This window comes from Alosa pseudoharengus, unplaced genomic scaffold, assembly GCF_046254945.1.
Source record: "Alosa pseudoharengus isolate Yale_2024_CS ecotype anadromous, Long Island Sound unplaced genomic scaffold, YU_APseudo_1.1 YU_APseudo_1.1_scf_13, whole genome shotgun sequence".
In the NCBI taxonomy this organism is placed as follows: domain Eukaryota; kingdom Metazoa; phylum Chordata; class Actinopteri; order Clupeiformes; family Clupeidae; genus Alosa; species Alosa pseudoharengus.
The window spans coordinates 27742768-27757055 of NW_027468598.1; the positions used below are offsets into that span (position 1 = coordinate 27742768).

The window sequence follows — 14288 nt, forward strand, 5'->3', positions numbered from 1 at the left end:
TTGGATTTACAAAGAGAGCTTCAAAAGGGTGAATTCACACAGCATAGATTGGAGGGCTGTAAACTAGCCCTAACATGTCAGAGCTGAAAACAAGTTTTATGTCAGTGTTTTTCAACCTTTTTTGTGCCACGGCACACTTTTGACACTTAAAATGTCCCACGGCACACTAACATCCTGTGTGAAGAAAAAATAAACATACCATAGCCTAAAACTTCAAATAATAGGCTACACAGATATGGCCTTATCATGGCTTCTATGCAAGACCTGCTCAATAAAACAAGCGCCCTCTGTTTCATTTGTAGGTGATTATATCTAATTTAATTGTTGTTGTGAACTGGATATGTGATGATTCTGTGAATACTGGATATGGGGCCCCCGTTGTGCATACCACAAATAGTGCAATCATACAATCAATGAGAGCATGTGGTTATAAATTCTTTGATGCAACAGTTGCTTTTCTGGACCAGTGAGTGACATTTGGGTAATTTTCTGCGGCACACCTGATGATCTCTCACGGCACACTAGTGTGCCCCGGCACAGTGGTTGAAAAACACTGTTTTATGTAACATTAGCATCCCTTTATTAGCTGTTTGATAACTATACTGGCAAAAGATATAGACACACCTGAATTATCTTCTCCTGTGGATCACAAAAGACAGTTTGAAATGAGAACAAGGCCGTTTGCTTGATCTGAACTTTGAATATGACTCACACATCACCTCATCTATACAAACACTGGAGTAGTTGGACTAAGTATGTCCTTTGAGCTGAGGTGTCAAATAAAGAAATGCTTACACACACACACACACTTAGTTCTCTAATAATGAGACACACAAGCACATTCAAATGTCCAGCGTTCCATTCTGCTTAAGTTTAAAGCCAAGGAACTTGGGCTCGTTATTAGAAACAGCAGGTATTGCCGCTGTAGCATAGATGTAAAAACAGCGTCTCACATGGTTGCTCTCTAACGGTTGTGTCATCAAGTTAACCATATCAAAATACACTAACTTCCCTGCAACAATGGCAGATACACCTATGCAGGGCTTTGAACCAGAATGTTTTCCCAATTGGTTCATTCCGAACAGAAACAGTATTTTAACATGCCGGTTTTCGGTTCTATACTAAAAATGGCGTTCCTGAACAGGTAAGAACAAAAAAATAAAGTCCTCGAACCGGTTATTAAAGTTGTCAGCTGTGGGACATTCAAATTAGTAGGCTTTTTTCCCCTTAAGTCTCTATCCTGTCATCAAACATTTAAAAAACACTGACTGTAATGCCTACATTTCTGACTGTAATGCCTACATTTTTTTCAGTATTAATGTCTGCCATGTTGTTTATTGGCTAGCAACTGAACACATATCCATTATGCTTCTTATATGTCCTCCACCTGACAGGAGCATTCAAGCTGCCTGTGAACTGAACTATTTCTTTAGTCAGCCTTTGGCAACCCCATAATTTTTAAAAGAAAAAACAGGTGATTGTTCTAGAGGTGATTGTGATGTGTGTTGATTGTTGAGTGCAACTGAGATGCGATCCACACAAGGCCACACTGAAGACATAGATATTCATGAACAATTGTGTTCAGTAAGACTTACATACAATATAAACAACATACATCACTGATGCATGTCAACTTGGATGTAGGCTAATGTTAAACTGTGTCAAACAGTGACATATGTTATATGATAAAGGTAAGATATTACTGCCAGGTATTGTGGCTCTGCGTAGAAGGTTAATGTCAGTTGTTTTATCCTAACGGTCTTTGCAAATGACTCTCATACTCCAGTCCTCATTTGGTGGACGGTGGCTCACCAAAGACAGGTTGAAATGAGGGCCTGGCTGTGCTCTATCTGAATTTTGCATATGAGTGACACGTCACCTCATCTATACAAACACTGGAGTAGTTGGACTAATTCTGTCCTTTCAGCTGACGTTTCCACACACACACACACACACACACACGCACGCACATGCATACACACACACACACTTAGTTCTCTAATAATGAGGCACACAGACACACAAACGCATTCAATTCTGTTTCTTTGGTTTGGTCTTGTTTTTGTCCATTTTTTCTTTTACATGGTACCATTTCTTGAATTTCCCCTGGGGATCAATAAAGTATCTATCTATCTATCTATCTATCTATTAACAACACACATTGTCTCAAACTCAAAGTGTTTTACAGAGCCCAAAACACAAAGCCAAAGTGTCCAGAATAAACACTCATTTGAAGATGCTCTATGGAGGAAATCTAATTTTACTATTGCCTATGTGTGAACAGGTTAAACTAAGAAATGAGACATCTGCTCATTTCACAAGGGTGAATTCACACAGCATAGATTGGCAGGCTATGAACTAACCTTAACATGTCAGAGCTAAAACAAGTGTAATATTAGCATCACATTATTAGCTGTTTGATAACTATATTGGCAAAAGACACCAGTTAGCAAAATGGCAACCCTCAGTGCTACATGTACTGTGGTTGGCATCTCCAAGGTCTTTGCCTGCCTTTGAGGCAGCTAAATTGCTAGTTTTAATCCCAAACACGTTACAGCTGCTTTACTGTAACTGAGGGCCTCCACTCACCATCTCCAACAGTTCCAACTATAACCACTAGATGGCATTGGAGGTCCAGTTTTTGGCCCAGATGATCATCAGCATCCACCTTTTCATGTCTTTTTTAAGTCATATTTATGATTATCTATTTAGTTATTTTGTATGTTCATTATTTAGTATAGATATTGCCTTGCCAGAGACAAGACAATTCAGAGGGTCCTTCTCAGAGTGAAAACATATTAGTATGTTGAGGTAGCCTGTCAGTGCAACAAAATGAAATGTCAAGGACAACATGCATAAGTTGTCTTCATTCATCTTTGTAACTACATGTTGTAATCTTTGTAAGCTATTACCAATGAAACATTTAATTTCAGTAAGAAGTCAACTCTGGTACGGACCACCCACTAAAATCAAAAACTTTAAGACCATGGCAACTACAATTTATTGCCAAAATTCATCACTTAGAAAGAGGCGGGCTGGCAGTAGGCTACAAACTGTGCAAACAGCACATCTGTGCTGATGATGTCTACAACGTATAGATAGCGTGCTCATTTTATTCCAACCCCCCTCACTTCTGCTTTAGCTGGGCAACCACATTCCACTCCATCTGAGAGAGAGGTGATCTGATTTCTGCTTTGGATGTACAGTCCACCAAAGAGAGCTTCAAAAGTGTGAATTCACACAGCATATATGAGCGGGCTGTGAACTAACCCTAACATGGCAGAGCTGAAAAAAAGTTTTATTTAACATTAGCATCCCTTTATTAGCTGTTTGATAACTATATTGGCAAAAGACACCAGTTAGCAAGATGGCAACCCTCAGTTCTAAATGTACTGTTGTTGGCATCCCCATGGTCTTTTATTCCAAACCCCTTTACTGCTGCTTTTACTGAGGGCCTCCACTCTCCATCTAGGGGAGAGGTGAGCTAAGGTCTCTCACTGGCAGAGCCTGATGCCTTCGGAGCCGCTACCACAGAACAGTCCCAACAATAACCACTAGATGGCACTGGAGGTGCAATTTTGGGCATGCAGCGGCCTGAAAAGTTGTGGGTTTGATTTCCAAATACTAATGTCATTTCCCAGAGCAAGGCACTGAACCCCGAGTTGCTCCAGGGAGACTGGAGCAGGTAGAGGGCTCTGTAGAGAGTACACCTCACTCCCTGAGCCCTGATGCTAGTCCATGCGTGGTTACATGATGTGTGTGCGTGTGACACACCTAAATTATCTTCTTCTGAGGTTCACCAAAGATAGGTTGAAATGAAGGCCAGGCTGTTTGCTTTATCTGAATTTTGCATGTGACTCACGCATCACCTCATCTACACACTGGAGTAGTTGGAATACGTCTCTTCTTTCAGAAACACACACACACACACACATACACACACACACAGAGAGAGAGAGACACACACACACACTTAGTGCTCTAGTAATGAGGTACACAAACACATTGAATTCGTTTTTTTGTTTTGTTCCCATCTTATTTATGTGGTGCCATTAACAATACACATTGTCTCAAACTCAAAGTGCTTTACAGAGCCCAAAACACAAAACTAAAGTGTCAAGAAGAAACACTCATTTGAAGATGCTCTATGGAGGAAATATACTTTTACTGTTGCCTTTGTGTGAATAGGTTGTAAACTCAACTAAGAAATTATGAGACATTCGCTGACTTTCTCAGTTGCTGGATTTCTGCTTTGGATGTACAGTCCACCAAAGAGCTTCAAAAGGGTAAACTCACACAGCATATATGAGCGGGCTGTAAACTAACCCTAAAATGTCAGAGCTGAAGTTTTATGTAACATTAGCATCCCTTTATTAGCTTTTTGATAACTATATTGGCAAAAGACACCAGTTAGCAAGATGGCAAGCCTCAGTTCTAAATGTACTGTTGTTGGCATCCCCATGGTCTTTTATTCCAAACCCCTTTACTGCTGCTTTTACTGAGGGCCTCCACTCTCCATCTAGGGGAGAGGTGAGCTAAGGTCTCTCACTGGCAGAGCCTGATGCCTTCGGAGCCGCTACCACAGAACAGTCCCAACAATAACCACTAGATGGCACTGGAGGTGCAATTTTGGGCATGCAGCGGCCTGAAAAGTTGTGGGTTTGATTTCCAAATACTAATGTCATTTCCCAGAGCAAAGCACTGAACCCCGAGTTGCTCCAGGGAGACTGGAGCAGGTAGAGGGCTCTGTAGAGAGTACACCTCACTCCCTGAGCCCTGATGCTAGAGTCCATGCGTGGTTACATGATGTGTGTGCGTGTGACACACCTAAATTATCTTCTTCTGAGGTTCACCAAAGATAGGTTGAAATGAAGGCCAGGCTGTTTGCTTTATCTGAATTTTGCATGTGACTCACGCATCACCTCATCTACACACTGGAGTAGTTGGAATACGTCTCTTCTTTCAGAAACACACACACACACACACATACACACACACACACAGAGAGAGAGACACACACACACACTTAGTGCTCTAGTAATGAGGTACACAAACACATTTAATTCGTTTTTTTGTTTTGTTCCCATCTTATTTATGTGGTGCCATTAACAATACACATTGTCTCAAACTCAAAGTGCTTTACAGAGCCCAAAACACAAAACTAAAGTGTCAAGAAGAAACACTCATTTGAAGATGCTCTATGGAGGAAATATATTTTTACTGTTGCCTTTGTGTGAATAGGTTGTAAACTCAACTAAGAAATTATAAGACATTCGCTGACTTTCTCAGTTGCTCGATTTCTGCTTTGGATGTACAGTCCACCAAAGAGCTTCAAAAGGGTAAACTCACACAGCATATATGAGCGGGCTGTAAACTAACCCTAAAATGTCAGAGCTGAAGTTTTATGTAACATTAGCATCCCTTTATTAGCTTTTTGATAACTATATTGGCAAAAGACACCAGTTCGCAAGATGGCAAGCCTCAGTGCTAAATGTACTGTTGTTGGCATCTCCAAGGTCTTTGCCTGCCCTTGAGGTGTCCATCTCCAACAGTTCCAACAATAACCACTAAATGGCACTGGAGGTGCAGTTTTTGGCCCAGATGATCATCAACATCCACGTTCACTGATGTAATTTTCACGTCATGTTTTTAGTCATATTTATGATTTTATCTATTTAGTTATTTTGTATGTTTATTATTTACTACAGATACGTATTGCGTTGCCAGAGGCAAGTCAAATCAGAGGGTCCTCAGAGAGAAGACACATTAGTATGTTGCGGTCAGTGCAACAAAATTAAATGTAATTTGTCATGTCAGTGATCTTACCTTTAAAGGACAACATACATATTGTTGTCTTCATTAATCTTTGTACATGTTGTAACATTCATCTTTGTTGAGTTATTACCAGTGAAACATTTAATGTCAACAAGAAGTCAACTCCGGTACGGACCACCCACTAAAATGAAACACTTTAACAGCATGGCAAGTTTATTGCCAAAATGTATCACTTAGAAAGTGGAGGGCTGGCAGTAGACTATACTGCACTGAGAGGTGAGCTGAAATCACTCACTAGCAGAGCCTAACGAGCTTGCCTTGCCTTGACTCTATTCTCTGTATTCTGAGTAGTACTTATTGCTGCACTAATATGTCCTGGTTGCACTGTACCTTGATTTCTGTAAGTCACTTTGGATAAAAGCGTCAGCTAAATGACTAAATGCAATTGTGAGCTACTACCAGAGCAGTTCCCACAATAACCACTAGATGGCAGTGGAGGTGCAGTTTGGGCCCAGGTCAGCTCTGATGTAAGACACCTGCTGTACGTGTAAACAGAGACTTTTTAATGAGCAGACACAACACTCAGAGAATCCTCCATAGTAATGCATGGGATTAGTTCGGATCGCCAATATGGCAGTTGTCAACACATATCCCGCCCCTTCCTGTAATGTGTTCTTTTTTATTCTTCTTTTTTATTGTTTTTATTCTTTTTTAGCTAATACTCTTATGCCAAATAAATAAATAAATATAATTAAACAAAAATGGTCATCAAAAATCATCCGAGAAGTTCACTGGTATAATTTTATGTTTTTACATTCAGAATTCTGTTCATATTAGCGATTTTATCTATTCACTTATTTTGTAAGTACATTTTAAGTTGATATAGTCTTGCCAGAATCGGAGAGTCTCTCACAGAGGGAGGACAGGCCTGTACATTGAGTCAGTCTGAGAGTAGACTACCTATGAGAAGCAGGCAAAGTCTTTATAACTGTTCACCTAATAGCTACAGATCTGTGTGCATGATGAAAAGTGTTGCCACTTCCCTGGTCTACATCTATCTAGCTTTTCAGGTTGGCCGGTCACCCGCAAACTAATCATTTGCATGCTCCAAATGATCCTGATGTTGTGATGGAAGCACACTCACAGACACACACACACACACACACACGGCACGCTTTCGCCCATTCATTCCTTTAATCAAGAGGTTGTAAATTGTGCCGGAACAATGGGCCCCAGTGGCAGCTGGGCCGACAGGTCTTGATGTACAGTTTGTGTGTGTGTGTGTGTGTGTGTGTGAGAGAGAGAGAGAGAGAAAGAGAGAGAGACCCAGCCCTCTGCCATATGCACACCATGCCATGGGTCGCCCTGAACACAATGGGCTGGACGTGCGTCAGGATGCGCCCCTCTTTTGTACACGCGCCCCAGCCACGGACCCCCACTTTCTAAAAGCCCTTTATGGGATGACCTTTGACCCTAAAACATAGGCCACACAAAGAACCTCAAGCGCACCCCCCCCACACACACACACACACACACACACAGACACACACTCACTTGGCTGTCTGCCTCGTGGAGATCTGACAAGATGGGGGGGGGGGGGGGGGGGCTCTGCTCCCCCATTCAACCACTTCCAGACTTGCATCAAAGACTTACTAACAGTAATCCCCTTTACTTCATCTCCTGATTAGCATGTCATGCTGATTTTCTATCTTCTTCTGCCATCAGGGTTTGAATTAAAGAAACACTGAATGGTCAATGCCCTGCTTTCCTGACAGGGTGTGGCAACACTGATCATTAAAACTGTTCAAGTTCAAGAGCATGTCAGTACATAGGCTATCATCAGGTTTTCAGATTTACAAATAAATACAAACCTGGCCAGTAGTTTCACATAAGGAATTTATTAAGAAAACAAGTTGATGCATTTTCTACTTTGACAGAATTAGTGGGCTTAGTAATAAGTTAAATTATGATCAATGTTTTGCAACTCATGAAACTCTGTTTCTGAACAACCAGAGGAAGACCAATAATGACCTTCCTATTATCACCTAGCAGAAGAACCGATGGACTGTAAAATCTTCTTGTTGAAGGTACAGATTAGGTTGCCAAGGCGAGCTCGGTTGTTGTGCGGTGACGTAGGCCTATGTCAAACACAGATCTCAGGTTTGTTCGTGTGCACTGCAAAGCCGTATACAGAGCGCGCCTGTGGCGACCGCCCGTCACCTGCAAACGACATCAGACCAGCCCACACGAGCAAGAGAGCGATCCATTTCTTAACCCCGCGTCTGACGAATAGGGTTAGATATCTGAGGGCAGTGGACTGGTACAGTATAATCAAACTCGTTTCAGTTGCGATATTTAGGGTACGGTAGGCTATTGCCTAAATGTTTTCTGAGTTAGCCTTAACGTTTGAATAAGCCTGAAAGAGAAAACTTTCTCGCTAACTACAGTCATGAGTCGAGTAGTAGATGTGAGTCTAAAATCACACAAAATGGGTTTGGAGGAGGATTTCTATTCGTTTGATTTTGACAACGAAGAGATACCTGTGTATCAGAACCAGGACGAAATCCTGGCTGCTCTGAGGCAGAAAGAGGAAGAGGTTATTTTGGCAGCGCAACTGGGGAACGCACTACTTTTGGAGAATCGTCAGCTAAAAGAGGAGGCTGAAAAACTGCACGAGCAGTACACGGACAAACTGGAGGTAAGGGCCAGAGTCAACTTCACCGAAACGTAGCCTAACGCTGCGTGTAGTTTTTTTCCGTGTTTGCGAGGACTGCATTTCTCACTGTCATATGAGTGTGGTATCACATTGTTTAAAGTTAGTGAAATGATTCAACGTATTATTGTTTCCGACTGGTTTTATCAGTTTCGCATGTAGACTTCAGAGAGATTATGTATGCCACTAGATCAAGTTCTGATGTCACACTTTTATGGCATGTGATATGACCTACTGTACAATATGTTTATTACCTGTCCTGAACTGAGCACTGTGCTGATATCCGTCATCAGTTGACAGACCCATTGAGTACACTGATAGTGAGTCATACAACATTTTTATAAGACCAAGCATAAAAGACCCCAAATAGTCAAATTTAGCTTTTAGGGAATTTCGGCTTTACGGATACGTAGGTTATATTTTCCCTGTTGCTCGAGCACTGAGCCTGAATTTAATTAGGAAGAAAGAGGTGGCTCGGAAATAATGCATCATTTGGTTCCAAAACCCGGGGTGCCCCCTCACTCGTTTCAGGCAACAGAAAGAAAAAAAAGAAAGAAATTGATAGATAGAGAGGAACAGAACGTAACAGAGACAAAGGGAAAGATAGCCTATTTATGCATTAAATACAGTATTTTTCAGTAATTACTGTATGAAAGATTTACAGTAATTTATTGTTTTCATTGACAAATCTGCAATATCTTTCACACAAACACACTGAATTGCACCAACGGATGGTACATGGTGTGATTGTTATCCCCTTCGAGACATCTGCCTCCATTGAGCAGACAAGCGTGGACATGTTTGTTTCTAGTTAATGATCGGGTGGTTGGATCTCCATATGTTTTTTTTATTTATGTATTTATATTTTTAAATACACCAAAAGGTAAATTCTTCCATCGAAATATACTGCTACTGTGGAAGAAACTAGATCTGATTCATATGTTTTATGTGGATACCCAGATCCACTACATGTAAAAGGGTCACCAGATTATCCAATCATGGGATGGCAATGCCAAGGCATGCAGCAGGAACAATCTAATTAACTGAGACATTTCCTTAGTGATGACTGACTGGTGGGGTTGATTGCCTCATGTAGCCTACTCAAATGCAAAACAGAAAATTACATGTCAAATGTACTTTACTTTAAAAAACAAACAATTGCTTTCTTTACAACCAGGTAAGTAAAGTTAATAAATGTACCTGAATGTATATCAATTGTTTTGCGACCAGTTCCCTAAAATCAAATTACAGGTGAAGTAAATCTAGTGTGTCAATTTTAATAGTCTTGGGGTTCCTCCATCCAGCTGTGTTCTCTCATCTGTCTTTGGGAAAGTTGGCTGTCTAGTCTTTTGTAGGCCTTGTTAATTATCCAACCTCTTTTGCATAGTGTTATCTTATTACCAAAACTTTTTCAACTCTTAGTGTTTGGTTTTGTTCAGTGTTTGGACCCCACACTACATCAGGTCTGTGTCAGGTTCAGTTCCTGATGGCTCCTCACTGTTGGGAACTACCTTGAGTCCTACTTGTAAAAGCATGCAAATCAACAAAAACAATGCATTATAACTGAGCTTCCTCAAGTTTCTTTACAGAAATGCTAAATAGATATTTCTGTGAGGGATAAGCGTCTTTGTTGTAAGGTCCAATTTTGCCAAGCTGATTTATTTGCAAGTAGGACAGCAAGACCCAGCCAGCACCTGAAACACCTCACCATCAGATTTTGTAATTTTTATGTATTTATTCAACTTGTTCTGTTCGCTGTGTTCTAAGTACCTATGAGCTTTTTGGTAAGGATTAACAAACACAAAGCTGTCAAAGAAGCCTTGTCTAAATATTTTTTATAATCTGTGGAAACTCAAATAGGACTCAGTAATAACTAATCCAGTCATTCTAATATGACAAAGCACTGATAAACAGCTGTTTGGCCCAGACCCAAACAAATAAATGAATACAATGACATTCATAAATCACAAAATGCCAATGAATAAATAAATAAATAAATAAATAAATAAAATATGTTTGAATAAAACTCAACACTGCTTTTGACACGATGTCTGGGTCAGAAGGATTATGGTGACAATTTTTTTTTTCCGGTTAATTTAAAAAAGCTCTGACTCTTGGCTTTGATTGAATTAGTCATGCTTTTAGAGGGCCGTGGAGGCCTGTAGTCTGCAAAAGTCTACGTTGTTACCTTATCTCCTCCCTATGAATCTGGCTAAGCTTTATGGTCAAATCACTGTGGCACATAAACATGCTGCAGACAGGAAGATAAATGTCACTTGTAGTTAGTGCTTGATAAAGTTCTGCGTCCTCGGAGAGTGATTCTGGTGAATGGAGCCCTTTACGACCCAGCAATGATGGAGGTTGTTCCCTGGCCTGGGTGGCATTTGGTACAAGTTAAGGTTTGTCCAGGGCACTATGGTAAGACTGTAATCACGATTTCAGAGGAGGGAATCACAACAAATCAGGACCCATTGATGATAATGGGGTGTTTTTGTTTTGTGTGTTTGTTTGTTTAGTGTTTGTGTGTGAGGCCTGGTATGATATGTTAGATGTCAAGTTCTAGGCCTAGCACAGAGTCAACTGTTCAGTCTGAGTCAACAACAGAATCCCTTCCTATGTGCAGAACTATTATATTGTGTCATTTTATATAGTTATATAGTATCTGTTGAGTGACCCTCAAGCTCTTTAGATTCAACTTTATTGTGTACAGTATATGATTAACTTTGCTTCTTGTGGGGACGGTATTACATCCCACCCTACTGTTTCTCTCAAGCCTCAAGCGATGGGAAAGTCTGCTTCTAGGAGCTTTCACTCTCGAGCTAGCACTCTTCTCTGAAACTAAACACCTCGGCCTTACGTAGGCAGTGCCCACTGATGCCAACCTGGCCTTATCTAGGCAGTGGCCAGTCATGCCAACCTGGCCTTATCTAGGAAGTGGCCAGTCATGCCAACCTGGCCTTATCTAGGCAGTGGCCAGTCATACCAACCTGGCCTTATCTAGGAAGTGGCCAGTCATGCCAAAATGTTCTCTGCCCATCATTCAGGTGCTTTTAAAGGTGCAGAGAATTATCAGGGGCAATTTTTTCAACCCTATGTAAGAATGAAGCAAGCAAGAACATGCATCATCCAAGGAAATCTATATGTCAGTCATTGCGTGTGAAAGCTGTAATATGTACCGTGGCTTATCACATTTCTTTCTCAAAACATGATGTACATATGTTGACCCTGGCATTTGTAATGAACCATCTCATGTGTAACTGCTATACGTACTGCAACTGTACAAATCTAAACTCTAGTCTGTTGTATCGGGCTTTACTGTGGCATGGCTTAAATCTTGCACTAATATGCAAACAAAATTGATCTGTCTGTTTGTTTGTTTGTTACGGCCTTACCAGGTTCTGGAGCAGGGCCGGCATGAGCTGCGTCTGAAACTGGAGGGCTGTCAGGCGCAGTGGGAGGGTCAGGTGTCGGAGCTGGAGAGCGACGTCAGGGAGCTGAGCGGCCAGGCCCAGCAGCTCCGCATGCAGCTCAGCCAGGCCCAGCGGGACCGCCGCCGCGACCAGCAGGAGCACAGTGAACTCAGCCAGCACCTCCGCCAGCAGCTGCAGGACGTGAGTGACCACAGTCACACACACACACACACAGTGGCGGAACAAGTCAGAGCCGGGCCAGGGGCGGGGCACATGACCGGGCCCTTTATTAAACTCATCATAACATAATTTTACAACATACACATGCCCGCAACAGCGCGTCTTACAAGCGTCAGCGCCACGGAGAGCAATTATGTAATTTTGAAGTCCAACCAACGTATATGAAGTGTAACCAAGAGAACAACAACAAAAACATTAGGCTACATCACCCCTAATAATAAAACAACAATAATACGCAGCACTATTTGAAGGGCATACGACAAGCCTTGCGCTCCGCGAACTCGTCCAGTATTCTCTGTGTATGTCCATTTCCTTTGCTCTCCCATTCTCTATGGACAAAATGGCAAGTCCACTCAGTCTCTCCTGTTCCACTGTGCTCCTCAAGTGGTTTTTAATGATCTTTAACTTGGAGAATGAGCGCTCATAGGTTGCAACGGTCAAAAATAAAATTAGGGCGGTGCAAATCTCACTGAATGCAGAAGTTACTGCTAGGTGGTTGCATTGGCGGAGCGAGGGGGTGGCTTCGGGGGCTCAAGCCCCGAATCTCTTTTCAAAAGCCCCGAATCTTTTTTTGTACGTGTTTTCAATTTCCAACGATTCTAATTTCTAATTTAACTTCCCCTCGGTTTCTCTAGGTTACAAAATGTAGCCTACTATTACTGAGCAAATATCCCCTACTTTCAAAGCCCAATATTGACAGATAATCTGATTTCCCAGACGGTGAGTTTAGGCAATGCCAGAGCTGAGATGTAGCGGTTTACGTCATAAACCTGGCAGGAAAGTTCAGAGCGGCGCAGTCAGTTTAAACAGCAAGCCGGTAAGAAAAACTGTTGTCAAGACATTAGGCAATTAGGCTATTGTACCCCGGAATACAAAAATAAACTTCAGAAAGACAGAAAGTTTGTTGTACTGTATTCTGTAGTCTGTATTCTGTAGTCTCAATGATCGAATCAGTAGATAGGCCTATACCTGTTGTCAGTTCGTTCAAATAATTTATTGTAGGCTAGTAGCCTAGGCAAATATGAAACGGAGATGTAACGTGGCTACCGGCGGGATTTTTACTTTCATGTTTCATGCATTTTAGGGCAAAAAATACCATGGGATCGATGTGTTCTCCATTTGAGGAACGTAATCAACTGCGGAAGTGCACAGACAGCTCAGACACAGAGCGCGTATAAGCCTAGGTTAGGCTACTTTCACTTTCTAGAGCGCATTCATTAGGCTACGTAAAAGATGCTTCATACCAAAACAACGATCAAACATTATCAAATGTATCATGACGTGTTGTCACAAAGACTTACTCCAATTAGAAAATCGAAACCAAAATCATGTAAGTGACGCCTGTAGGAGACAATATCGTTGATCCAATTTTGTAAATTTGCACGTCGTAAAGTTCAATATGAGAGTTAAAATAAAGCCAGTCATACAGCAGAACATTTTATTCAATATTTTAAATCATCAAAGTAAACTTCAAAACATTTCAGCAACCGTAAGTCATAACTCGTCCTGACTGGGGCAACCTATAAGCCTAATACGTGAAAATGAAAATTATTGAAAAGAAACCGTTTGCATGATCTTAGCTCCTCCGGCCTTGTGCCGTGGGAGAGGCCCGTTCCACCTTACCCGGAGGTGGGGGAGGGGTGCCCTCGCACCGGGCCCTTGCGGGTCCCGGGCCGGGGCGTGCCGCACCCCCCGCACCCCCTCAAGCTCCGCCCCTGCACACACACACACACACACACACACACACACACACACACACACACACACACACACACAGACATACACACACATACACACACACACACACACACACACTCACACAGACATACACACATACACACACTCACACACACACACACACACACACACACACACACACACACACACACACACACACACACACACACACACACACACAGAGATAGACATACGCATGCAGGCACGCACACACACACACACACACACAAACACACACAGACATATGCATACACACACACAAAAATGTACATACATACAGGTTGTCCATTTCCAAACTGACCACACGTGTCTGACCGTCACCATGGCATGCTGTTTTCGCTTACGAATGAAAAGCGCATGTTTCTGTGTGTTATTTAATGCCTCTCAAACTTGCACGTGAAGTGGCTTATCTG

The 14288-nt window shown here is 41.9% G+C and overlaps 1 protein-coding gene across 2 annotated transcripts in view; it reads left to right on the plus strand.

Moving 5' to 3' along the window:
- Positions 1-7975: 7975 nt before the first annotated feature.
- LOC143121979 (BICD family-like cargo adapter 1) overlaps positions 7976-14288 on the plus strand; it is a 26717-nt gene continuing 20404 nt past the window's right edge. For both annotated transcript variants that reach the window (XM_076282733.1, XM_076282734.1), the window contains exons 1-2: positions 7976-8473; positions 11884-12099. In XM_076282733.1, coding sequence (XP_076138848.1) covers positions 8225-8473; positions 11884-12099 — 465 coding nt within the window. In that variant the 5' untranslated portion in view covers positions 7976-8224. The remainder of the gene's footprint in view (positions 8474-11883; positions 12100-14288) is intronic.